Source organism: Apteryx rowi, unplaced genomic scaffold (genome assembly GCF_003343035.1).
Source record: "Apteryx rowi isolate R43461 unplaced genomic scaffold, aptRow1 scaffold_40, whole genome shotgun sequence".
Lineage (NCBI taxonomy): Eukaryota > Metazoa > Chordata > Aves > Apterygiformes > Apterygidae > Apteryx > Apteryx rowi.
The window spans coordinates 4115113-4139813 of NW_020450530.1; the positions used below are offsets into that span (position 1 = coordinate 4115113).

The following is a 24701-nucleotide window of genomic DNA, read 5'->3' on the forward strand; positions in this document are numbered from 1 at the left end:
GCCGGCGTTAGGTTCCAGAGTTAACAGCCCCCCCCCACTTCCCCACGCCGGAGGCTCGGCCGGCACCTCCGTGGGGCAGGAAAGAGGAGCCCTGGGCTGTGCCCCCTCGTGTCCCAGCCCCTGCGCTGATGGCCGCTCGGTCACTGCCCCAGGCAGGGCAGAATCTGGCCCCAGCCCGGCTTTGGGAGGCGGCTCTTCCCCGCCTCACCCGACACCCGACCATGGCAGAAACCTTGGCTCCTCCACGAGTCCTCCAGCTTCCCCCCTCTTCCCCGGGCTGGCAGTGCCACCCTGTCCCCAGCACGTCGGCAAGAGCAAGGGGCAGGGACGGAGGAGGCAGCTGGTGGGAGCTGCCAGGGCCAAGAGGACCGGCCCAGGATCCCCCCCTCACCCCAAACAGGGAGAGAAACAGCCCTTCCCGGGAGAGGACGAGGCGGCGGGGAGGCGAGGTGGTGCAGGGGCCCCGGGCGCGCGCCCAAGCGGCACCGATGCAGAGGTGTGCGCTGCTGCCGCTCGTTATCTCCCTGCTAGACTCGGCTCCTGCACTCGCGGTGACACGTCAGCCTCCCCYGCTCGCAGGGGAAGAGAAAACCACCAGAGACAACACAGCACTTCTGAAAAGCACACGCAGCTCCGAGGGTGCAGCGTGAGTTGGCAGTAGGTAGCAAGTCAATATGTTTTATTTTCTAAAGCCAAGTATAAACAGGAAAGGAATCAAATCATTTCCAGGCTCCAGCTGTCCCCGATCCTCAGGAGAAGCATACAGTGAAGTAGCTGTTAAAAAAAAAAAGAGGACAAGGTGGAGCCTAGGGGTCCCAGGCTCCTTCCCAGCAAGGGGGGGATGTAGTGCCAGAGGCTGCTACCCCTTGGGCCCGGCCCAGCTGATTTTTCATCTAATCCGTCTTTACCCAGGCCTCCTCCGCATCCAAAGGAGGGGGGTAGGAGCCAAGAATCCAAAGGCTCGCTCGAGGCAAGGCCCAGTACCTGCACCGCTCTGCCCTCGGCCGCGCAGCCGGTCCTGGGGTGGCAGAAGGCAATTGCATAAAGAAGGAACCAGCCAGGTGGGGCCAGCTGCTCCGCGCTTGCTACTTGTGCTCATGCATAGTTCATGAAACTGCGGCATCCTCACCCTCGGAGAGCCTCAGAATGAGACTGGACCATACCCTGAGCAACCCCATGGGAAGCTGGCCTTACTTTGAGCAGGGGAGTGGGAAAGGGGAGACTGGACCAGATGACCTCCAGCTGTCTTCTTCCAATGTAAAGTAGCCCATTTTCTCCCCTCACCTTCCCGTGCTCAGAGGCAGAGTCCCGAAGGATGCAGCCTGAGGAAGGGCTGGCCAGGGCAGATGTCCTCAGGGCCTCTAGCTTTTTTTTTGTTTTGTTTTTGCTTGTAAAGGAGGGTGACAAGCAGCCAGACATCAGGCCCACAGCTCTGCTGGCTGTGTGGGCACCCAAGAGTGCATCCCCACTGGCCCTGGGGTTTGCGATGGGTCCGGATGTGTTAGAAGCATTTCCTAAGAGGATGCTGCATACAACTCGCCATCCCTCTCCTGCCCCAGCCCTGCCGGCAGGTGCAGAGGTCAGGGACCAAGCTTCACTGGTAGAGGGCCACGAGCAGTTCTTTGGCCTTTCTCACAGGCATTGCCCTAGAGGGAAAGCAAACTTCTCAGGAGGATGCTCTGCTCAAGAAACTCAGGGAATGGCAGTACCTTTTATAACATACTCCCATTTCCAGTGAGGTGGGGCTGGAAACACAGGACTAGTCGCCACAGCAGACTGAGCCAGTGACTCGCAATGTCACTGCTCTAAACTAGCCCACCACCGCTGCCCAGCCCCTCTCCGTGTAGTTGTCTTCTTGTGCGTCAGGCAGCTACTACTACTTGCTCCCTGCCCTGCCACCTCCCAGCCTCCTCTTTCTTCCCTATGCATTTTCCTTTCCCCTCAAGCCTTCAGAAAGCCATCTGAAGGTGACAGCACCCCCAAGTACTCTGTCCATGGGACAGATGGCTGCTGATACAGAATGAAAAGGGAGAAGACAATATTAGCTCAGCACAAAATTCACTCCCCTGTCCCAAGGGGACCCAGGACCAGAAGATTTTGCTACTGCACCAGACCAAATAGGAATGGTTTTCTGCTTGGTGGAAAGGCTGGTGAGTGAAGTTAGACAACATGAGGGGGGCAACAGTTCCACCTGCCCCAGAAAACAAAGCATCCCTTTTTTCAAGCGAAGCCTGCACAGACACAACAGAGGACAAGTTGTGATGTATATGCATACATATATATATATATATATATATAAAATCTCTAGCATATGTACATTCTTGCTGACCCAGACATTACTCACAGACACAAGGAACTTTTGGGATCCACTGCTGTCTTCTTGGGGAAACCATGATGTGAGGCTGCTGCAAAAACACCTGTGCTACCACGAGGGGGAGAGATGGACAGAGAGACAAACAGAAGAGCCTCCCGATGCACAGGTGAACACCTACTGTGCGACCTCCATCAACCCAAAGATGTGGTTTTTGGTTGTGCTGGACCTCCGATGCTCAGTCTGCCAGAACTGATACGCATTTTAAGAGGCTGCTCAAGCAGGGATAGGGAGGTATCCTTGTGTTTGTTTTCCCTGGCTACTTTGGATGCTTGGGTTGACGCCTCCCACAGCTGCAAATACTTACGTGGGAATTGCTCCTCAGCAAGATCAAAACTGCACACACACTCACAGCATGCAACACAGCCTATCCCAAAGTCAGCGACAGAAACGCAGAACAAGGTGGCTGGCCTACCTCACCCCACAGGAGCAAGAAGGGTTAGCCTTTACATACATACTTTTTCCTTTGGCTATGTCTGAAGACCCAAAATCGACTTGGACCCTGTGCTGCTGATGTTGGGCAGTAAACACTGAAATGCCTTCAGTCTCTTCCAAATCTGGTGCATACAAGGATGTGTCAGTGCATCTGGACAACATGAAAATCCATATAACCATGCACTGACATTTTTCGGGGTCTTGGTCTGCACAGCAAAGCCACCCTTGGTGGTGCTCTATGAAACCTTTCTTTCATCATTGCCAACTGACATTTGGCTGCTCTCTTTAGTGTGGTGGCAGGCAGACCTGTTCGAGGACAACTGAGATTCTCTAACTACATAATGTTTGCAGAACAGACGACAGGTATTAGCTGTCAGGCTAAGTGGGTTGCCTGTGAGCTTAAGTCACTTGCATGTCTACCCACTATTGCATGATAACACTCTCCTTGCACTGGCTGTTACACCCCATGCAAAAACGGAAATGGTTAAGAGTCTGCGGGTGGGGGAAGTGCATGTGAAGCGCAGTCAGGAGCGGTTCCCTTGCTTCCTCCTGTCCAGACTCTTTCTAGACTATAAAGAGAGTCCTCCCGGCAAGATGGGCATAACGGGCTCTGTGGGCTGCTCTGGGACCCCCATCAGCTTACAAAGTACACAGCATGTTTTCAAGTGCATTAAATATTTATGTCCAGCACCAGTTTTTGAGAAACTTTGGCCAGTTTTGTGTTGACTTCCATGGCTATTCTATGGCACAGTTCTACTTGGCATTCAGACAGCACCTTTTGCTGAGGACTCTATATATGGTAAACCGCCTCATGTGCTCAAGAGGGACAAGATGTCAACAGACCGCCCATTTGGCAGAGGGGAGCATAAAGCCTCAGGAAACCTCACTGACGTATTTGTTGTCACATAATGGGGGCCATCAAAGCAGAGGCTGGGAACGGAGAGGCCCAAGCCCTGCTCCTCTGTGCCTACTCTCAGCCGCATAAATATTGTGATCCATCAGACTCATTCCCTACCTCACCTCCTAATTAGGAATCTTTTGGAGTCTGCTTCAAGAGTCTACTCCAACGCTTGAAACAGGAGGGATGGATTTTGGTTGAGACTTTGCCCCTACCCTGCTTTCACTTGGATCCACTCTACCTCTGTGGAAAGTCTAAACTTCCCCTCCTCCCCCTTCCAAGTTCATTTCAGTCTAGACTTCTTAAAAGACAGAACTTGGAGTACCACCATCTTCACCATTTCTCAGCATTAACCATGCAGGGCTGTTCTTCTTAAAGCACCAAGATTCCTGCAGACCACCTCTGCTCCACAGGGAAAAGCTCTGGGCTTTCAGTATTGCTTCCTCTTGTTTAACCAGGGCTCAGTGTTTCAAAAGGACGCATGCAGGTCAAGCGTTCTCTCAAAAGGAGGGGTGCATGACTTCACATGGCAATACTTGAAGTGCTATAAAGAACTAAGAGCATTCATCTAACTCTACAGGGCATAACACCTAGTTCTCACCTCCGACGTAACTACTGTGTTGCAGCTGCACAACGAGAAGACACACTAGCTGCAGCTGGCCTACAGGCCTTGCTTCAGAAACCACAGAGCTATTTTTGTTCTATATATTCATGGAATCAATCTGCACCCCGTCCTGCCTGAACTTAGAGGAGAACCCTCCAGGTCTTGTTGGTCTTCATATGCCCTGGGCTGCTAAAGCTCTTCCCTTCTGGATATGTACACCTTCCGCACCCCCCACAGGAGTCCATTCTCTTTTGGCAAAAAGGACGAAGGCCTCAAGCTGCAGGCATGAACATCTCTTTTTCACACCTGGTTTGGCTGATTCTGAGGTTGGCCAGCTTCCTTGCACAGTCACGATCCCACTGTATTGAATAAATACCTATAGATCAGAGTCTACAGTGAGTAGAAGCTCCCCACAGGTCAAACAGTCACGCCAACACTGACCTCAAAGCTTCCACAGAACACTGCAATGCGGTTCAGAGATGTCCTGGGAGCATTTGCAGCTGTGCTGCAGCTCCCATCTCACACAAAAACATTATGAACAGGCCAAAGAACAAGGGTAAGAACATGGGCTGGATGCATTTAGCAGACACAGGAAAGGGCTACGAGCTCATCTTCTGATGAGGAAAGTTTGTACCATCCACGAGTTGGTCAACTGGATTTCAGAGTTACCACCACACTTGCCAATCGAGGGAGCCTTGTTGTTTCTGTTTTTGTTGCTGGGGCACTTGCCAGGGCCCATAAGGATGTTCAGAATCGGAATGGTAGCTCTGTGAACGATCAGACTACGGAGGTGAAGCAAAATCTGAGCAAAAATTCAGACTGGAGAAGACAACAGTGAAACATAAGAGATTTTAAAATGACCACCGGCGTGAGATACACATTAAAAAAAAGAAAAAAAAAAAAGAACGGACACTGCAAGGACAAGCAACTTCCTTCTCTGGAAGAGAGGGTCCTTCCTTATTCCACAGTAGGGATCTCACTGTGTCGACAGTCTAGGCAAGACAATCACAAAACAAAAGCTATGTGCAAATCCTTCCTAAAGGACAACGTGCTTCCTAGCATGACTGTCCCTGCAAGATCCTTACGCCTGGCCTCCACTATCAATATGTCCTTGTGCCGTTGGGCCAATACGGGCACGCAGGCAATGGAAAGATGCTACAGCACCGGTTACAAAGTGCAATGCAGTTCTCAATACATTAAGCCAAAGGATTGTCGCCAGACTTGCCTTCCGGGCAATTCTCGCAAAGAGGATAAAGCTACACTCCAGCTGCTTCTGTCCTCGCAATGTCTTTTTCACTCACTCCTTGCCTGAACTGTAGATCTTCTGAACTGTGGCACGTGTCAGCTCCAAATCCTCTGGGTACCGAATTTCTAGCTCGGTATTTGGTAGGTAGTGAATGCCAGTAAACTCTGAAAAATAACGGCCAATGTCAGGGTGAGGGATCTCCCGAGGCTCAGAGTTATATTCCAGGTTCTCTGTCAGGAAAGAAAAGAATCAGTTATCACTACATGAAACGCTCTGCTGCAAGAAAATAAACCTGCGCTTCAAGTCTTTATGTCTCAGAGCTCCAGAAATACTGCCTCTTGATCATTAAGCAAAACCAACCCCAAACCAGGAAACAAGTGCACGGTATGCCAGTATGATTGCTTACAAAGCCTCATCTCCACTTCCTAACGGATGCTCGCACCATTTACTAGTGACATGAAAAGTATTTTATGCTGGAGAACTGCATTTCCTGCCAGACATTAGGCTAGGGCTGGACCTGACCTGCTCTCACTCTGCAGGCCACAGGTCTTGTGCTTTTTTTTGTGCATGGCACTAAGTAGCACAGAGAGACAACAGGGTCTCAAGAGGATATGGTCTGATGCTCCTGTCACTCCCAGCTGGGAAAAGCTGCAGCACTGGGCTCTGATCCCCCAAGTCCTATGGGAGATCAATTCCAAGCAGAGACCCTTCTCAAATGCTCCAAGGTGAGGCTGACTGCACAAAATTGGCCTGGTGGAGAAGCCTGGAGTGCCTTGTCCCTTGAAGTCACCAGCATGGATTTCAGCCATGTCTCGCACAGCAAAATTAACTTCTCTAAAACCAGACTTCCCGCAGTAAGAGAAAGTCCCTAAGAACAGCGTGTCGATTCTTTCCCAGAGCACCCCACTTCCTCCTCCACACAAGAAAGGTACCAATTTAACTTGATTAAACACAGCAGTTAAACAACACTTGCAAACACCAGCACTACAATGCAAAGGTGACCCAAGCCAATGGCCCGTTTGCTCCCTCATTATTTGCTTAAAGCAGTGTGACTGAGAGGCAGCGCAGGAGTAAATCACAAGTACAGGTGCTCTGCAGCAGTCCCCGAATGATGTCATTTTTTCCAGCGCACTGCCAGCTACACAGGTAAACACAAAAATCTGCCCAACTCAAAGTCTGACTTATCTACAAGGCAGGTGCAGGGATGAGATGGAACACAGAGAACATAATTCAAGACTAATTAATCTGAAACATATTCAGGTCACTACAGAGAGCGCATACAAGTCATGTTAATCCATACAGGCACTTCCGAGCAAGCTGCGCTTTGGTAGCAACTACCACATGTCAGCATGTGCATCCAAAAGCACAAAAACTTAGTACCTCAGCAGGTTGGTGCAGTCCTACGGCCTTGCAAAGTACCATTTTCTCGTACTGCACAACTGCAGAAAGTGCAAACAAGGACAAAACCCTCATTTTCCCCAAGAAATACCAAAACTCTTGGAAGCCACGGAGATGACAGTGCCAACCTACAGCTTGACTAAAATATGCCGTGCTCTGGAATCAGCCAGCATTACACTTGCTTATAAACAATTGGGGAAGAAAAACAAAAAAAAAAAAAAAAAAAAAAAAAAAAAAGAGAGAAGAAGAAATAAGAACAGATGACTCAACCCCAGAAGCACTTGTTGACAGTTATCTAATTAGTTTTCACTGCAGTGCACATTTTAATAACAATCCGTTGCACAAAAGAATTTGTTTTTTTAAGACTCTGAGAAGCTAAAAACCGCTTAATACGAGCAACAAGGCTGAGCTGCACGTATTCTAGGTCCCCACACTATCTTTTCGGACTACTGAATAGAAGGTAAATCTCAAGGGAAAAAAAAAAGTCAGACACACCTGCACACTTTACACCTTCAAAGACAGGAGCGGACCCTCCTGCAAAGCCACCTCTTGCTCCCATGTACGGGATCAGAATGTGTTAGGGAGCACCCTCTAGTGAAAGAACTGAACCGCATTTTGTTGCAGCATTTCCTGTTTAGAAGCTTCCGCATTTTCTCTTAGTCTTCTAAGGTCAAGCCGTGCACCTGCCCTGCCAGCTGGATGCCATGCCTCTCTTTCGCAGAGGAGAGCAAACACGAGACAAAGAAACACTCTGCTTACGATGGACAGAGTTAGTCATACGATTTTTTTCTGAACCTGTCTTGGGTACTTCCTATGTCCTAACTTCACACTAGACCAGCAGACGAGACTTTGGGTTTTGTGTCGTTGGTGGGTTTTTTCATTTGTGTGTTTTTAAACAGCATGTTGCATTAAGAATGGGCAAGGGAGATTTCTGCACCTCTTGGCATTTGTGACAAGACATTTATTTTTGTCCCATTCTTATCAGAGATGGCACTAAAAGCCACGCTGTCCATGCTCTCCGGGATCTTGGCACATTCACAGTCTTGTGGTGAAAGCTGCTCAGAACCATGCCCTGACAAGTCAAGTCAGCACACTCTCTCATTAGATCCTATTCTGAGGTTCTGCCCAAAGCACAACTATAATTTCACAGAGTGAGAGCCGCAGATTTCAGCAAAAGTTGAATCAGCTCTCTTAAAAGCAGCAATCATGCTTTGGACATGATTGGTTTTTATGGCATAAACCATGTATTTCTACATTAAGAGGTGATTACACCAAAGTGGTCCTTAACTTTCCTTCCTAGCAGTAGTGATCTCCTCAAGAGCAAACAAAACAGGCCATGAATTCAAGATCATTTTCCTTTCCGCCTCATTCTTAACTTACAGTTTATGCTTCATACTTAAAAGAGCTAATCATTTAGGCACCCCTTTCAGTGCAGCCACTAGCACAATCCAAATACTTGCCACTGCAGAGCTAATCCACCCCTTCTGTACTTCTGAACAGACGGTATACACAGGAGACTCCTTTGCTCACCTTGAGCAGCGTATCTGCAAGAGCCATCTTCCACCAGCACGTTGTAGAAAGGCTGGTGAGGGCCATGTGGAAGGCTGTGGACATTCATATTCCGGATCCATTCGTGCCCCATCATGCAGGCAGGATCCCAGCCATAGATCACGCAGTTATAGCCATATCTAATTAAAAAGATTACACCACAAAGACCATGAAAACAGAGCCACCTCTTTTCCTCAAGGGTCATACAGCAAAAACAGGCTAGAAGCCTCCTGTGAGTAGGCACAAGATGAAGGAGAACAGAAAAACTGATACAAGAGAAGTGCGGGCGTCTGTCTGTATGCTTTGGGGATGGGGGAAATGGCTAGAAGTAACTGGGTAAATACACAGAACAAACAGCTGAGGACAAAGGAAAACCAAACTTGAGACTGGGACACCAGCAACTGGGAGAACAGGAAACAAACCACTCTACCGTGTTGTGCAATTACTTTTGTTCCCGTCACAAAGACATGGTAATCCCAATATTGAACTCCCAGACACAAAGCCAGCATTATTTTCAGAATATTTAAGCAATTAATTGTGAGGTATCATAACTGCCACTGTTGACGCCCTAAAATGTGCTCCAGATGCCTTGCTGAGTCAGAGTAGAGGCCGAGGTAACACACTGCTGGCATGTCATTCCGGCAGAGTAGTACAGACAGGAACACAAAGCCTCTGTGAAATGGGGGAAGAAGGTGGTAATAATACCACAGGGAAAGATTCATAAGCTACCTTATGAGCCTTACCACATCTTATGAACTCGCTTCTGTTCCACCATTCCTCTAGAAACCACAGCAGTTCATCAACTGATTACTGATGCTTTGAGAGCTTTGTGCTGTGGAAGTTCTACTTATGCGATATGTGCTGGCTCAGATGAGTCACCTCACAAACAGCAGTGAATATGCTTGATCTCTCAAGAGACAGAAAGATCTGCTCCCGTTTTTCTAAGTGATATGTAACACAGATGCATGTGCCTGGCATTTTCTTTTCCTGATATTTCCTTGGCAGATAAAACCATGTTTCATTAGTGTGAGAACAAACACTTTGCATTTGTTACAGTGCAGCCTGCTAGCACAGGGAAGGTTTGGAAGAGCTCACCTCTTGTGTTTCATGATCAGCCCGATAGAAAAGCAGACTTCTTTGTGCTTCTCATCTGATCGGTGCTTCACCTCAGGGCCCACCTCCTCCTTCCGGCGCTCAATATGCTCTAGAGTATGTTGAACTAAGTATCCAACGGCCCCATGTTGGGATGGGTCCAAAGCCTGAATATGCTGCAAGATGTCCAGAACCTTCAGCAACCAAAACAAGAAGACAGATTCAGAACAAGTCCCTACAGCAGCCCACCACTTACAAGCACATACAGATATACTTCTCAAGTTAGTTGGATCTAAGTGCCCAGGCCTAGAGGTCCACCACATATGAGCTCTCCACACAGGACTGAGGATCTTTGCTTTAGCTACACAGTCCCAAGGAGTTCTTCACAGTTGCTTAGCCTGAAGAAACTGCAGTCAGTTCTCTTTTTCTATTTGTAAAGCTCGCTACTTTCCAGGAAGGTCACTGTTGAGCAAAATGACTCCCCAAAACTAAAGCCATACGAGTTAATCACATCACATTCTGCAACTATAGGGCATCAAGGAGACCATTTCAAGGTTCTCAAGATGTTAAGAGAATGCTATTGCTAGTCTCCCAAATTGCTGCCATGAAGCAACTCCAGATGGCTCTGCTGTACCTGAGAACAAACATTTCAGTTTAAAAAAAGTTTCCTCAACATTTCTGTGGGAGAGTGGCAGAGGAAGAAGAAAGCAGCAAAGGAAAGGAAAGTGAAAATAAACTAGCTGTGCTGTGCAATAAAGAGCAAGAGACAGACAACCTGCTTGTCTCAAAGCATCTCAAGAATGCCAGCTTTTAAAGTATTCTCAAAATAACAAAACCTGTAGATCCAGAATACCAGGATACCAGAATACCAACACCCTCTGGCACAATGTCAGAGCATCAGGGCATGAGAGCTGCTGTAAAGTTTGTTAGAGGCTGACAGTACAAGTTTTACTTTTTCCTCCCTGCATCTTACCAAAACTGTTGCCTAAATAGTTTGGGGAAAAGCAGATACATCTGTCCCAACATCAAATACCTCAAGTGCTGCCTTAGCATCAAAACTGGAGATCTGACACAGCTCAGTCCCTGGGAAGAGGACTGTCACCTTGATCACATGCTGGAGGCTTTGGTTGCCTCTAAGTTTTGAGCAGCAGCAAAAGCAAAGAGAAATAGATGTGAGGCTGTTCGGCACAAACATCAACCAAGAGTTCAAGAAAACAGACTCGGAAGAACAGACGAATAATCAGGTATGAGAAGAGGAAGCGGTTCAGGTTTCTTGGCCACTTTAATTCAGCTAGCTGGCATCTTAGTGCCTTAAAAAGGATGCTAAAACCAAAAACTCTATAGAAAGGGGAAGCTAGATAGCTCTGCTCAACCCCTAATATTTTGTACCAATTTCTACAAATCTGGGAAACTGCTGTCAGCTCTGGTGGATTCTGCTCTGCTGAACATGTAATATTCTCTGGCTAACTACAGTTCCATCTAACAGCCCGGAAGGAGCGGCTGCATATGAGGATGTGATACTGAAACGCCTAGCTATCACTAAAAGAAGTTGCACATTTTGACTGTCTGGCAATTTGGTGTTAGAGAAACCACAGCATAAAACTCAGCCATGGGGTGTATTATTTATCCTGACAGTCAGCAAATTGCAAATACGCAAAGCACCAGTGCTTTACAATCACACTGCTGAGTGCCATAAAGGGGAAGATCTTTCAGTGTTTCACTTATCTGTCCTGTATTCAAGTACATCTGCCATTTCAGCTCAGGGAGCCTCTGCACACAATTTCTTAGTTTGGGCTACTATTTTTTTGTGGACACTAAAACTTGCCATTTTTTTCTCATGGCAGCAAGCAAGCTTAGCACGTAACTTCTTCAAAGGGAAGGCAGCTTCTCCAGCAATCCCATTCTTCAGTCCATTTAGTGGGAAAAGCTTTGCTCTCTTGCTTAGTTGTCCTGGATTCTAAGGGATACTTCTCCCCCCACCCCAAATCTAACATTTGGATTTGACATAGGCATTGCCCACGCATATAATCTTCACTGAAGAAGCACAGGAAGTTCCAACTTCGGAACATCCCTTTGCTGTAGTGAGGCACTACACAAATGACGCTTGTTTTGAGTTACACATTTCCTCCCTGTGCCTTCCCCAAATTTAGTGAAAGGCTCAAATGATCCAGACAACTTTTAGCTGTGTTCCTTCTCTGCCACTTTCACAAGATGGTAGGACTCAAGTTTCAAGGCTGAAGGCAATATTAATATTCCTGTCCTTGTGTGGTTTTTTTTTTTTTTTTTTTTTTTTTTTTTTTTTTTTTTTTTTTTTTTTTTTTTTTTTATAGGTTGCTTTTTCACAACAATCACTGATTATGTGGCTAAAGCTTCCGAGAACAGCTTTGGTCCTGTTTGTAAAAGATAATTTCTTATAAATTTTATCATAAGGTAATCACTCTTTTTGCATGAGTTCAGCAAGAGTTCTACCACCACTATAATCTAGGAGTAAACCACATAAAATGCTCTTGTATCTTACAGCTTCAGCTTGAAGTCCACAGTATCGGTTTCAAGATAAACTGTCAGACCCAGGCAGTAAACAGTAACTTATGACTCAGACTCAAGGTTGTTCTCAAGTCTCCCCTAGTGCAAGCAAGAAAGAATCATCCTCTTTCCCTGCTTCATATAGTAGAAATCGATTCTCTGAAGTGTGATAACTCATTCAATCGCATTTATTACAGAAACAACTCATGGCAGACTATAATGCAAGCTGATGTAGTCCAAAAAAATCAATAGCTAGTGTTAATAGTGCTTAGCCTATCAGAAAACATATGACCAAGTGGCGAGGTACCTTTTCTGGCCAGATTCCCAGGTGGAAGTATAACCTAGCCTGGAGCATCAGATGCTGCACATTGTCTGGATACATGGCCAGGTACAGATCCAACGAGTCTCTCAAGAGTTGGTAAGACTGATCAGTGCTTTCTCTGCCAGCAAAAAAGGAAGTCAATTGTAAGGCTAGCTCTCCAACCCCTGTCCCCCGTACTCCAGCATATAGAGATAGCCACCGAAAACAATGCTACACAGTACCAGTACACTCATTCAGTAGGAGTGACTCCAGGGCTGACCACTGCTCATCATCTCCACCAGCCTGCTCAGAAGGAAAAATACTACACAGTTGCTAGCCAGACTCACCCTCCCACTTCTCCAGTATTTTACTTGGTCAGATAACCCTGTTCAGTGAATTTTCTCTCCAGGTCTTATGTTCACTTCCTTTTAAACTTTGCTTTTGTTACCCTTGCTTAATTACAGCTAAAGCAGTTCTTTTACTCAGTGATTTCTGCCTACTACTACTTCAAAAAATGATTAAGAGGTACGTTTGAAAATAAAAAAAGGTTTTCAACAAAAAACAACAGTCCCTTTGAAATTGTTCATTTGAGCACATGGGTTGTCTACCCAATCATAATGAAGGGCTCTGCACTCAAGGGAATGGTAAATAGTCCTTTACAGTTCTTATCAGCTTCTCGCATAGAAAAAGTGATCTGTTCATTTTCTCGAATGAAACTAGTTTTACTAAATATTCTCGCTTCCACACAATACTGCTGCAGGTGATTAAGAGCAACTAAGCACTGCAACACAATGTTCATAGTTCTCAAGAGATTACCTGGCATGACTGATACCTTATTAAAGCACTCAAATACTGTTAAGAAGTAGTATTGGGTATGCAGACAGTATATTTTGGGTTCCCTTTCACAGACTTTACAGGCCAGACGCTCCTCAGTTACAACTCACCGCTTTCCAAGGTTTAAGAGATTTCCCACCATACGCTGCAAGACCTCCTTTGAAGTCACCACTCCATAGAACTCCTCTGTCACATGGTGGCCGATGAGGTACTCGCACTCCTTCACCGTCAACTGCTTCCCCTTTCCAAAGGCATCAATGTAGGTGTAGTCAAAAATATCTGCACTTCTAACAAAACATCAAGGAAACTACACTGTGACGACGGGTCTCTCAGTAAAGCAGGATTACCTATTTCTGCTCTCCTTTAAGTGCTTTCAAGGTTGTGTTAAAACAAGTGTCATTCGTATCTCAGCTCCCTCCTAACATAAGATTACCTGCTACCTTCTCTCTCCTTCTGCCTTCTTCTTCAGATAAACATATGTGGGAAAAGACAGAGCAATTAAATACTTTTTCGTTCCATCATGCCAGTTCTTCAAATATTTTCAGGTTTGCTCTCTCTATTGCTCCATTATATTAAAGATGTGTTGGAAAGCACAACAAAGCCCATGCCTACGGCGTCTGAAGCATAGCCCCAAAAGGGGTACGTACAGACAAAACCATTGTTCTGAATTAGACTGCTGATGTCATTCGCAAAATACAGATCTCTAAATTAATCGAGACCAGGTCAGAGATTTCCTGCGCTGATTTAGAGGATTAAATGAGTGCACAGTACAACAGTAACGACCTCCAGCAAATGTTCTGTACAAAAGGTTAAGTGAAATCAGCACCTTTTTTCTTTCCAGTTTTTCATAATTTTATTAAGTAGTAGAAACATTGCCACATGATTATTGTTATTTCACACTCAGAAAATCTGTTACAGTTCATTAACAGCAGAGCTGAGTTCTGGGAGAACTTCTTAGAGGTCTGATCTTTTCCTCAGCACAGCTTATAATTACAGATGGAAAATAATTAAACATTCTGGGAGAGGTACAGAGCTGTAAATGATTTCTGGCTTTTATTAGCGTGGACACAACTTCTGAAATTTAGCAGATCGCTTACCCTTCTTTCCCTTGACACCATCGCAGCAGAAAATGACTAGGGAAGTTGACTGGTTCAAGTTTGACTCCCAGCTGCCTGGCAATTGTTAAATAAAGCACAGACAAACTGATTGGAATTCCTGTCCTGCGAATCAAAACCTGGGTGGGGGGGAGATTGTGTGGGACATTAAAAATAAAAAACACACAAAAAAGCAAGGTTTGATTTCACAAATATAGAACATGAAAATACAGCCTAGACAGAACGTGCATTAAAAGATGACATCATACTGAGTTTACAGCAAATTATTCTTTTGAGAGAAAACTATTTGCCTGACTACATTTGGACAAAAAAAACCACCACCCATCAAATGTCTCAAGCCTTGCAGACTACTAGTGTTTGCCTAACATACACATACCTGGTGAATGTATGAATTCAGGGAGTTATAGTAATCCAGCTCATTTCCTTTGTATTTTAGCTGCTCATATAGGACACAATTCATAGCATCAAGTACCTGCCGCTGCAGCTCCACTTCTGGAATCAAGACCTCTCCTAAAAAAGACACACAGAGCAATAAGGACTGAGAAAACAAGTGTATTTAACCTTCCTGATACAACAATTCTCAAACCATAATTCATGTGGACTGAAAACACAAGAGAAATATCTCAGTTCAGATAGTCAAGAGACACTGGTTGGAGGTGACCGTGGCAGCACAGAGCCCTACCACTCCACTCGCAACGTGGCCTGGCTCAGGAGACTCCCCTGCAGCTCAGCTGTGCAACGGTGTTGCCTTGCTTCTTCCCACAGCTAGAGAACCAAATCAAACCATCCCGTGCCAGCAGAGCACTGCAGCTGGACGTGTGACACGATCCGGTCACGGGAGGTACATTTTCACTGCTCAAGAGTCCCAGGTTGGCCACCCCAGGCATACACAGATGCAGCCAAGCATTCATTCTCTCCCTGAAGGACAGCAAACATTAGAGAATGCTTTTGCAAACCAAGGAGCAAGAGGCTGCCTGACCTTTGGAGATCTTAAAGCCCACATCTTTTCTACTGCTGCTAACTTTCTAAGACTTGCAAAAAAGAAGAGGATGCCCCACAGCCCTGCTTTGCCTGGCTACGTATCAGGACTGCTTAAGACTTCAGGGGAAAATGAACACCTCCCCCCACCCCCAAGCTTTTTTTTGCCTAGACAACATCAAGGAGATGAACAGACAACCCTGATATACTGAGTTTCTGTGGCTGAACAAATGGCTGTTACCTGCATGATAGTTAAGCAAGTGTCAGAATGCATTTGCAAGGGGATTAGGGACAACAACTATTTATGCTGCAATAATTCAACAGCTGTTTCACCTTGTCTGCCTGTATCCAGAGCCCTGCAGAAATGCTCTGCAGTAAAGCACATGTTTCTGTACAGTACCTGCCTTGGAAGCCAAGCTGGGATGCCTTGGATTTTTTGTCCGCAGGACTTTGCGCACTTTATCTGTGATATCATCGACCTGCGCCTCGACACTTTTTAAGCAGATGTCTGATAGAGGGTTACAGTATTGGTCAATTAAAACAGCACCTGGAAAAAACAAACTACATAAGAAACAGGACTTCAGTTCTTTCTTTGTTTAGTTTTTATCTACCCTAAATTGCAGCCCTATGGCACAGAACAGGCAAATGCTGCAGAACACTGGAGCTTTCCGTTTTAGTTTGTATATAATGTGATAAGCCCAATATATAAAAGCAAAGAATAAGCCAACATGATAACTGCCAATTAAAATGCAGCAATTTCACTTTGGAAAGCATATGTTTAGCCTCCAGATTTCAGATGTCACACATGTAACCTCCTGTTCTTCTGACAAACTCAGTATTCCCCTCTCCACCATCTTGAAAGGGAAAGCAATAGACTTGCACATCAACTGGGTAAGTTGTTAGACCGGGTTTAACCAGCCAAACTTCCTGCCACTCTCTGATCTCCTGGCATCCTCCCAACTTGTAATATTTCTAATTCAGAGCCTCAAATAATCTCAGCCTCATCTCTACTTCAGCTCTGATTTCTTTCTGCCACACCCTCAATCACTATTATTCTTGCTCACTGTTCCCTCCTCTGCTATGTTCATCTTTCTCTTCCATTCCTGGCTCTCCATCTTCATTTCAGAGACCACTAGAACAGAACAGGAAAGAATTTTCTCAGAATCCTCTCCTTGTTGTCTTGTCACCACTGCTCTTTCCAAAGCCTCCATACTGTTCAACCTTTGGAATCAACTATATTCACCTGCAAGAATTTTGCACAGATCATACCTCTTCCAGCTCCCTAAAGTGCCTCATTAGTGCCTCCCTGCCAGGTGGATATCAGCAGGGCCCCAAGCCACATCTTTTTTCCCTAGTGTCCCCCATGCTAACCAGGTGAAATTTCACATAGGTGTAGCTATTGGTGCTCAATAGCACTCTCATGGCAGACAAATGCATATATTTAGGGCCCATATGATAACCTACATAATTAACCGTCCTGCATATTTCTAGAAAAAGGCCACCTTTGGCTTTCCTTTCTTGTCCCAGCATCGTCCCTTCTCAAAGGGGACTTACAAGAACCAGCTTTGGTGTTAGAGGCTCTTTCCTATGGTCTTTTTGAGATATATATCAAGAGTAAGGGGCTCTTCTACAGACAGTGGCAGATTTCAGCACCTTCAGAATACCACCTTCTCCATAGTAAGCCTGAAGCGGAGAAAAGTCCATCAGACTGAGGGCATGAATTGCAGAAATGCCTCTTCTTTCTTTGCAGCAGCATGCATGTGCGTTCCCACAACGTGACTGAACATGTATCCATTACCCAACTCTGCAGTGCACAGTTACAACAGGACAGTAGTCAGATAGCTCTCAAGAGAAAGTCACAGCACACAGGCTATGAGCTGCCAAAATTCACCCTGCCTGCAGCCTGCTTCTTACCCACACCTGAGAAGCTCTTGGGATAAAAGATGGTAGGGAGCTGGTTAGAAATCAGACCAGTTGTTCTGATAGGCCGCACTCAGCCCATGGGCCACAGTTACAATGCTGCTGCAATGTCGGCTAATTAGGATGCTGAGTAACTGCTGGTCTCTTCAGGACATTGGCCAAGGTGCAAATGTAAATGTTTTAACATTTTTTTCCATTGCTTCTCTACTCGCCTGTCCATGCACAACCACTCAAGTACACAGCACTGACAAAAGCTAACAGAATCCTGATATTCTGATGCAACCCGAAGCACTTACTGTAAGTTTCTGAAGATTTCTGATACACCAAATGTCCAAACTTAATTCTGAGTCACTCTCCAAAGGCTACTTGAAGTACAAGCAAGGAAGCCTCTCTCCAAGTAAAACAGTGATGGGAAGCTGTCACTAAGTGTTCTTCATGGGGTTTCTGCCAGAAAAACACTTACCCTCCAAAAATGACTGCCGATCCGTAGGGCGCTGAAGATACTCCTTCAGATTTTTTAATATATTTTGTTGCCGTAGGAAGTATAGAATTTTCTTTGCATAGTACTTCCAGGTGAGACCTTTCCTGCATATTCAAATACAAAAAGCATTGCCCTAAACAAGCACTTTAAGTGTAAACATTTGGTTTAACTTTTCCAGTGAACACAAGTTTACAATTTAGACTATTGTTTTTCTAAAAAAGACTGACAACACGGCTATCACCAAAGAGGCAAATGTTAAGAGCAAACTCATTGTCAAAATAAACACAGCTTAAGATATCTACAAAATATTGCTCCCATCATGGCAGATTTTCATCCTATCACTAATATAACATTCTGGGAAGATACAGTCTCATAGGAGACAACACAGATCCTGATTAAACTAGCTCAGGAATACCTGATTAAAATCCCATATTTTATTCATAAAATATTGTCTTCTGTCTGACTCTGGATCCCTCCAGAACACAGTCTTAAAATATCCTCTCACAGCTAAAGAAATCAGTGAGGCACATGAATATAGGTCTAATAGGATTCAGAAGAAAAAAATGCCCAGAACAAAAATCCTTTGTTATTCTGAAAAGCCAGGAAGAGATCAACAGTTGACTTGTAGATCACACAATCCAAAGCCTTACAGCTGATATCGTAAAGTCCCTTCAGTTTCTAAATTAACAGGCAAAGGCCCAAGGAAAAGCAGTAGAGGGCTGATTACGATCCAGGTAACGTTTGAAGATATCACCTGAAATATGACAGACCAACCTAGAGGCTTTTAAATCTAGACAATCCCTGACCTTTAGTAATGGGTTAGCCAGTGCCTCACAAAACACTTTTACACCAAATAGTTTGGAATGGTACAAAGCCCTGGCCCCAAAAAACAGGGGAGAATCATACTGATTCCTAGGCCCCGCTATTGCCATGTCTTTAAAAGAAGTCCAATTTACTTCTTCAGAGACATGCCTCTTCCCCTGCTTGCCTTTCCTCTGCTCCAGCTTGCAGGTCAGATCAGTGTTCTCCATCCTGCTGGACAGGAGAACAATCAAACCTCATAACACTTTTTACTCTCCCAGTAAATTGGGAAGTTCAATAGGGACAACTGCCTTATTCGGATATCTTCCAGGGAAATGATTTAGCCTAATGCTCCTGAATGGCGATGACTACAGCCTAATCAGGGTGTAATTAGCATCAATTTTGCTTTATGGGGAGGCATTTGGCTAGTGCAAAGGCTCAAAAGCTTTTTAACCAGTTGTCAAATGAGAGATGTTTAATTCCAGTTTAAATAGAGAATTCACAAAATGGATGTGAAAAAGCAAAAATGAGATGATTGTCATTCCAGTTGATGTCTTTTCAAGCTCTACTAACAGCCCCTTTAATCAAGGCTATTAGACTCCATTAAGAGCAATCTATTGCTGCTTCATATCACAGTGAAAGCAGCCTGGTTTACATGCTACCAACAGAAAAAACCTTCAAATGAACCAATGACTTATATTGCTCAGGGTTAACCATGGTACTAGAACTAAGGTTAGAACCATGGTACTAAGAACACCTAGGCAGAGGAGAACCAGAAGTTTTATTTACCAGCTTGGCATTACACCCATCTGAATAATTTATGGAACTGCAAATTTTGCAGTGGCTTAGTTAAACTCACTTGTTTATTTTGGGACAAAAATTGTACCAACTTGCTAAAGCTAAGAAAAGCAACAGGAGAAAAAAAAGGCTGTGGTTTCACGATACAGGGATTTATGATGGCAATACTAACTGAAGGATTTCTGCTTTCCTCCTGTGCTGCAGCAGCAAGCCACCTCTTCAGTTATGCCAATATAACTGTCTCTGGGAACATGCTGTAAATCAGTTCAGCAAACTGATGCAGGTAAAACAAAACAAAAAACAACCAACAAAAAACCCCTGGGAATCCCTTAAGATAGTGGCTACTGCAGAGAAGAGGGTACACGGAACATGTGCTGAGAGACATCATGCACTTGCAAGGAAACAAGCAAGCAACAGATAGCAACACAAACCTAGAGGACCTCCTTCTTGTAGAAAATTTTACATGGTTTCTTCTGGGAATATTAAATCTGTTCTGAAACTAAACACAAAACAATACCTCCAAGCCTCAGTAAGCTTGGGAATATTGGTTTATAAGAATGACAAAAATCATGCAAGTCAGGCATTCACCACAGTAGAGTTTTCCTTTAACTTGCTAGAGCAAAAAAAAATCCCTTCCACTTCAAATCCCTCTCACTTTTTCTTACCTTCCTTCCATGTTAAGGATACACATCAGCTCATCCTCAAAAAAATGACTTGGACACCCAAGAGTCTCAATGTCACTGAATCCATCGCAGGGGACCTGTCAAACCAGACACTGAGTTACACACAGCACAAGAGATTCTTTTCTAAATAATTACATTAAAAAAAATAATCTCAAAACCAATTTTCGATGACATTTTAAAAAATATATATATTTACGATGTTCAGAATATCCAGTTCATCATGTATTTATGGCCTCCACTCTATGGATTTACTACAAGGAACCTTTGAGTAGCATCCTCCAACAACATGAGCTAGCTACCACAGCAAGCAGCGTTCCCAGAGAGGTGCTTGGGCCAGCCCAGTAGTACCATGTCCTATGTAGGCTGGGCTCAATCTGAAAGCAATTTTAAGCTGGAATCAACTTTTGGCTGTGGTCAACTGAACCTCTACACACACCCCCTGGTTTAGCAGATTGCTACTGGAGGGAGGAATGAAGGAGCAGACACAGGTCACAGCCTCTATAGCTCCTCCGAGTAAGCAGGAGCTGAAGGCAACGCCAGCTTCCCAGTTAGCACTAATTCAGAGTTACCTTTAAGATGATGCGGCTGGTGCACTGAAGGGTCCCACACCAGGTGGGACAAGAACATACCCGACACCTAGAACAGGAGGGAGATGGGCTGTGGGGCAGCAAAAGAGCTAGAGGATTTTCATTATAGTGACATGTGAGATTTATTTTCTATATGATTTTGATTGGTATTTAGGGTATCTTCTTTGGAATGGGTGCGAAGCTGCCTCATGCAGTGAGTGGTACAGTGTCTAGAAGTCAAAGTGAACAAAAATAGGCCTTTGTTTCAGCTTCAAACCTACGATTAAAAACCTCATCTGATTAAGTAATACTGACATGTGCTAACCAGGAGTTTCCAGTGTGTTGACCAAATTGAATTCTTTGAAAGAACTACTTACATATCTGTACTCAAAATAGTTATTTTCTTCCAGAATTTGGAAGAGCTGTTTTTTGGTGGTGTTTTTTTTGTTTTCGTTTTTTTAAAAAAACCTTTGGCTTAACTGTAACAAATCTTTTTGTTTTCAAGCTTGTCAATACAGGACATAGGCTAAGAGAATAAGGAAGAGTGATTCCCATTATACTCTGTACCTTAGTGGACACTCAGCTGGGATCTAGCAGACCTGGGCTGGAAGTCTCTTCCTCTCTGATTCTAAGCAGGGAATCAAACTAAGGTTTCTAGCCCCACAGGAGATTGTCTTAATTATTAGACCTTTGGATATTGCTGAATGGTCCCGCAATAGTCTTTGACTGCAGGAGGTGAAACAGGATTGCAATCCAGGAACCTCTTCTCCCAGTTAATTCCCTGACACACATTTTTCCATGGTCAAATGTCTAACTGCTGCAGATAGAGTGCAGTTCAAAAAGAACAGGTAAGACATACCCCTCTCCCAAAACCCTACTGGTCCCATGGCCTTTCTCTTCAGGGTTGAAAACCTAGGTGCCAACCTTTCCTTAGGATCAAATAGAGGATTTCAACATGGGTCTCCTATACCTTTAGGGAATCCTCTGCTGGACCACAATGTATTTATAAAGGAGCTGAAGAGCAGTGGCCATCACCAGCTCAGCCATTCAGTGGCTCTAGCCTAAGCTTTCTAATTTGACAAAAATTATCAGCAGCATTTATGCTCATTTCACAGTTGACCCAAACTGTATAGCTACCTAAAAAGTACAGCCACCAACTCAGCAAACAGAAATAACAGTTGTCTCACACATAAAATAAGAGATAAAATTTTCACTTTTTTTTTTTTTTTTTAAACACACTGAACACAAAAATATACATACTTTCCAATTCAGTGCAATTATTGTGCCTCGGTTCTATTTTGACTTCTGGCAACTCACAGAAGAGCATACCCTTGCACAAGGTCTGCAGTGAGATAAATTGATGGGCTGTGGTATGCATAAACAAACTACCAGTCCTTCAGGAGTTGCTGAGTTCCTAGAGCCAGGTCTGAACATGGGGCAATGAGCAAAGAGCTTTTAAACATGCTCTGAGACTCCCATTAACAGCTGAATGCGATGTGTAGAGCGCGTTTTGGACTCTACACAGTTTGTACCTTGGATTTTGAACTTTTTCTTCCATTTTGGCTGGTGGCCTAGCATTCGCACACAAAGTGAAATACTAAGAATTTTCTGACTGGATAGCTGAAAAGATGGGGGGGAAAAAGGGAAGACAAACTAATAAGAAGTACTAAACACAAATAGCTAGCCTATCACAAATATATAAAGAAGATTACTTACGTGTTCAGAAAAGAACCTTTTGGAGAATGAAGCTACAATTCTCTGGGCTTCTAAGCCAGCACTGTGCCGTGCTTTGTATTCTTCAAGCCAGCTAACACCATCTGTTTGGCTATAGTATTTCAGTAACGATGGCCACCTATATAAGAAGATATAAAGGAACAGGTTCGTTAGTTATTACTTCAGCACCATGGAGAATCTCTAGAACTGTAAAATGTTTCCTTATTTTAACCATATGACTTGAGTAGCTGAGACACTGCTAAGACACAGTACACCTTTTAATGTAATTTAATAAATTAATACAAAGACAGACTCAAACATCAAAGTCTAAATCCAACTGATTTCATCTGAATATTTCTGGTTATTTAAAAATAAGCTCTCCTACTGCCTGTCAACAGTAAACATTAACAGGAAACCTCTGAAAGGTCCATTCTCCAGGTCTTTCAATATCTAAATATCCTAAGCACTTCTGGGATTTCCTCTAAAGCTTCATTAAACAAACATAGGTATCACATCTATAAAAGAGATGCAGAGTTTTATTATAAAAAAAAGTTTGCCATTTTAAAGATGGATTGCTTTTAAGCTAACTTGTCATCTAACAGAGCGAGAATTCATTGTCCTATGTTCTTCCTACTACATTATGGGTCTAATCAAAAGGATGCACAAAATAGAGCTCCCTCTATTGTGCTTGCTGGTGGCAACACCTACTGGAGGAAAACAGAATTCTGAAATCAAATCATGACAGCTAAATGCTTTTGCAGTTCATTTTTAACATAAGAAATAAAAAAAGCCTCTCTTGCAAGAGAAAGCTGTACTTGCTTCTCTAAGCCTAGAAGTCCAAAAGCTAAAACAGATTTTATAGCTTACTAAGAAGTACTTCAAGGTAGGTGAACTGAAAACCTATTTTCAGGTAACAGCTTGGGTGCTATTCTTAGCAGTACCTTTCCTAATAAAGTGGCATCACTATTGCATGTGCTGCTGTAAGACAGCCCCATGCAATAAAACACAGGCCAGCACAGCAATACGCATGGCTGTTCTGAAGGCACAAAGATCAGTTGGGTTTAAAACACGAGGAAGAATCAGCACAGATGGAAATACCGTGGGCAGCATGGGAATGAAATCTGGAAAAAAAAAAAAAAAAAAAAAAAGAGAGGCCTCTTGTAATTTACAGGGGGAGTTATTTCACATTTTGATATTCTGTCAGTTACTACTAGTTTTCAAAGCATCATGTCAGACTTTCTTCTTTCAACTACATCAGTTGCTTTAGATTCTTTTCAGGCTGTTAAAATATATTTTAAAAAAAAGCACTATACAAGATTTATTCCAACTGACCAAAATGCATATAGTTGTGTCCATCCACACATGGAAGATATTTTATTACTAGTAGAAGATGCAAATACCCTGTACTTGCAGTTACATAATAATGTCAAAAACTAACCAAATAACTTTAGACAGTAACCTTTCTCCTGATGGATCCCTAGCCATTCATCTATCATTGAAACGCAGCCACACTGTAGTGACAATTACAACCATTTATTTTAGGATGAGAAAGAACAATTTCTCAGGTTGAAATTATACTGAAAATTTTAGGGAGATAAAACACAATTACTCAGGATGGAATCCAGCCAGGACTACAAGGTCAATACCCAGACTCCTGCCAAAAGTTCTTTTATCAAAGACAGGGAAGGACAGCACCATGTACTAATCACCTACCACATTCAATTTCAACTGCTGGCTCTGAACCATTTCAAAAGTTCAAAATTTCTGCAGAAATTAGAGCCACTGAATCTGTGAAAGGATCTGGCCAGCTATCCCGAACCATAGCGTGGTGAATTGGAGAACCAGTAATTGTTCGGTAGCCTTTTTCACAGGTGGAGAGAAAATAATCCTCCCATTTGAGCTAAGCTAAATTTTAGAAGCCAAACAGCAATTACTGAAAGCAATATTGCTACTTGTCCCGTGCCAAAACACAGACGAGAGCAGGCAGCAGACGAGTGCACCCTACTCCAGGCAGACTGGCAGCTCCAGTGAAGGAGCACCGTTTGTAGAGCTGCTGGAAGCAATACGAACAGTAGTAATTAGGCTCTATTCCCCATTAAAGCGTTTTTAATAGGCTTCACCAGTTACAACCCAGCTACGCTCTCATCGGGTCCTCCGTGACTGCCTTTGGGGGAAACGCAGGCCCCGGGCAGTGAAACGCAGCCCAGGGCGTTTTGGTTTCTCTGGAAATGGCCCCCCGCAAAGCCCTGGAGACAAACCCTCCACCTGCCGCGAGGCGCCGGCCCGGGGACCTGCCAGGCTTGGGGGACACCCCTTGTCCGGGCGGCTGCCGGCCCGCACCGCCGCCTGGGCGGCAGGGGGGGAGGCAGCGCCAAGGCCGGCGGCCGCGCCGGCTC

At 44.4% G+C, this 24701-nt stretch overlaps 1 protein-coding gene across 2 annotated transcripts in view; it reads right to left on the reverse strand.

Moving 5' to 3' along the window:
* Positions 1–615: 615 nt before the first annotated feature.
* FBXO21 (F-box protein 21) overlaps positions 616–24701 on the reverse strand; it is a 24439-nt gene continuing 353 nt past the window's right edge. The window contains exons 2-13 of one of the 2 annotated variants that reach the window (XR_003255070.1): positions 22309–22444; positions 20009–20103; positions 17727–17848; positions 15744–15890; positions 14742–14875; positions 14348–14484; positions 13361–13537; positions 12423–12555; positions 9596–9786; positions 8483–8640; positions 4750–5784; positions 616–4667 (exon numbers count right to left, since the gene is read on the reverse strand). Coding sequence is in view for 1 of the 2 variants with exons in the window: in XM_026075071.1 (XP_025930856.1) it covers positions 5606–5784; positions 8483–8640; positions 9596–9786; positions 12423–12555; positions 13361–13537; positions 14348–14484; positions 14742–14875; positions 15744–15890; positions 17727–17848; positions 20009–20103; positions 22309–22444 (1609 nt within the window). In the remaining variant the exon portion in view is untranslated. Of the gene's footprint in view, positions 5785–8482; positions 8641–9595; positions 9787–12422; positions 12556–13360; positions 13538–14347; positions 14485–14741; positions 14876–15743; positions 15891–17726; positions 17849–20008; positions 20104–22308; positions 22445–24701 lie in introns of both variants that reach the window. The other variant, XM_026075071.1, reaches the window with a different exon arrangement.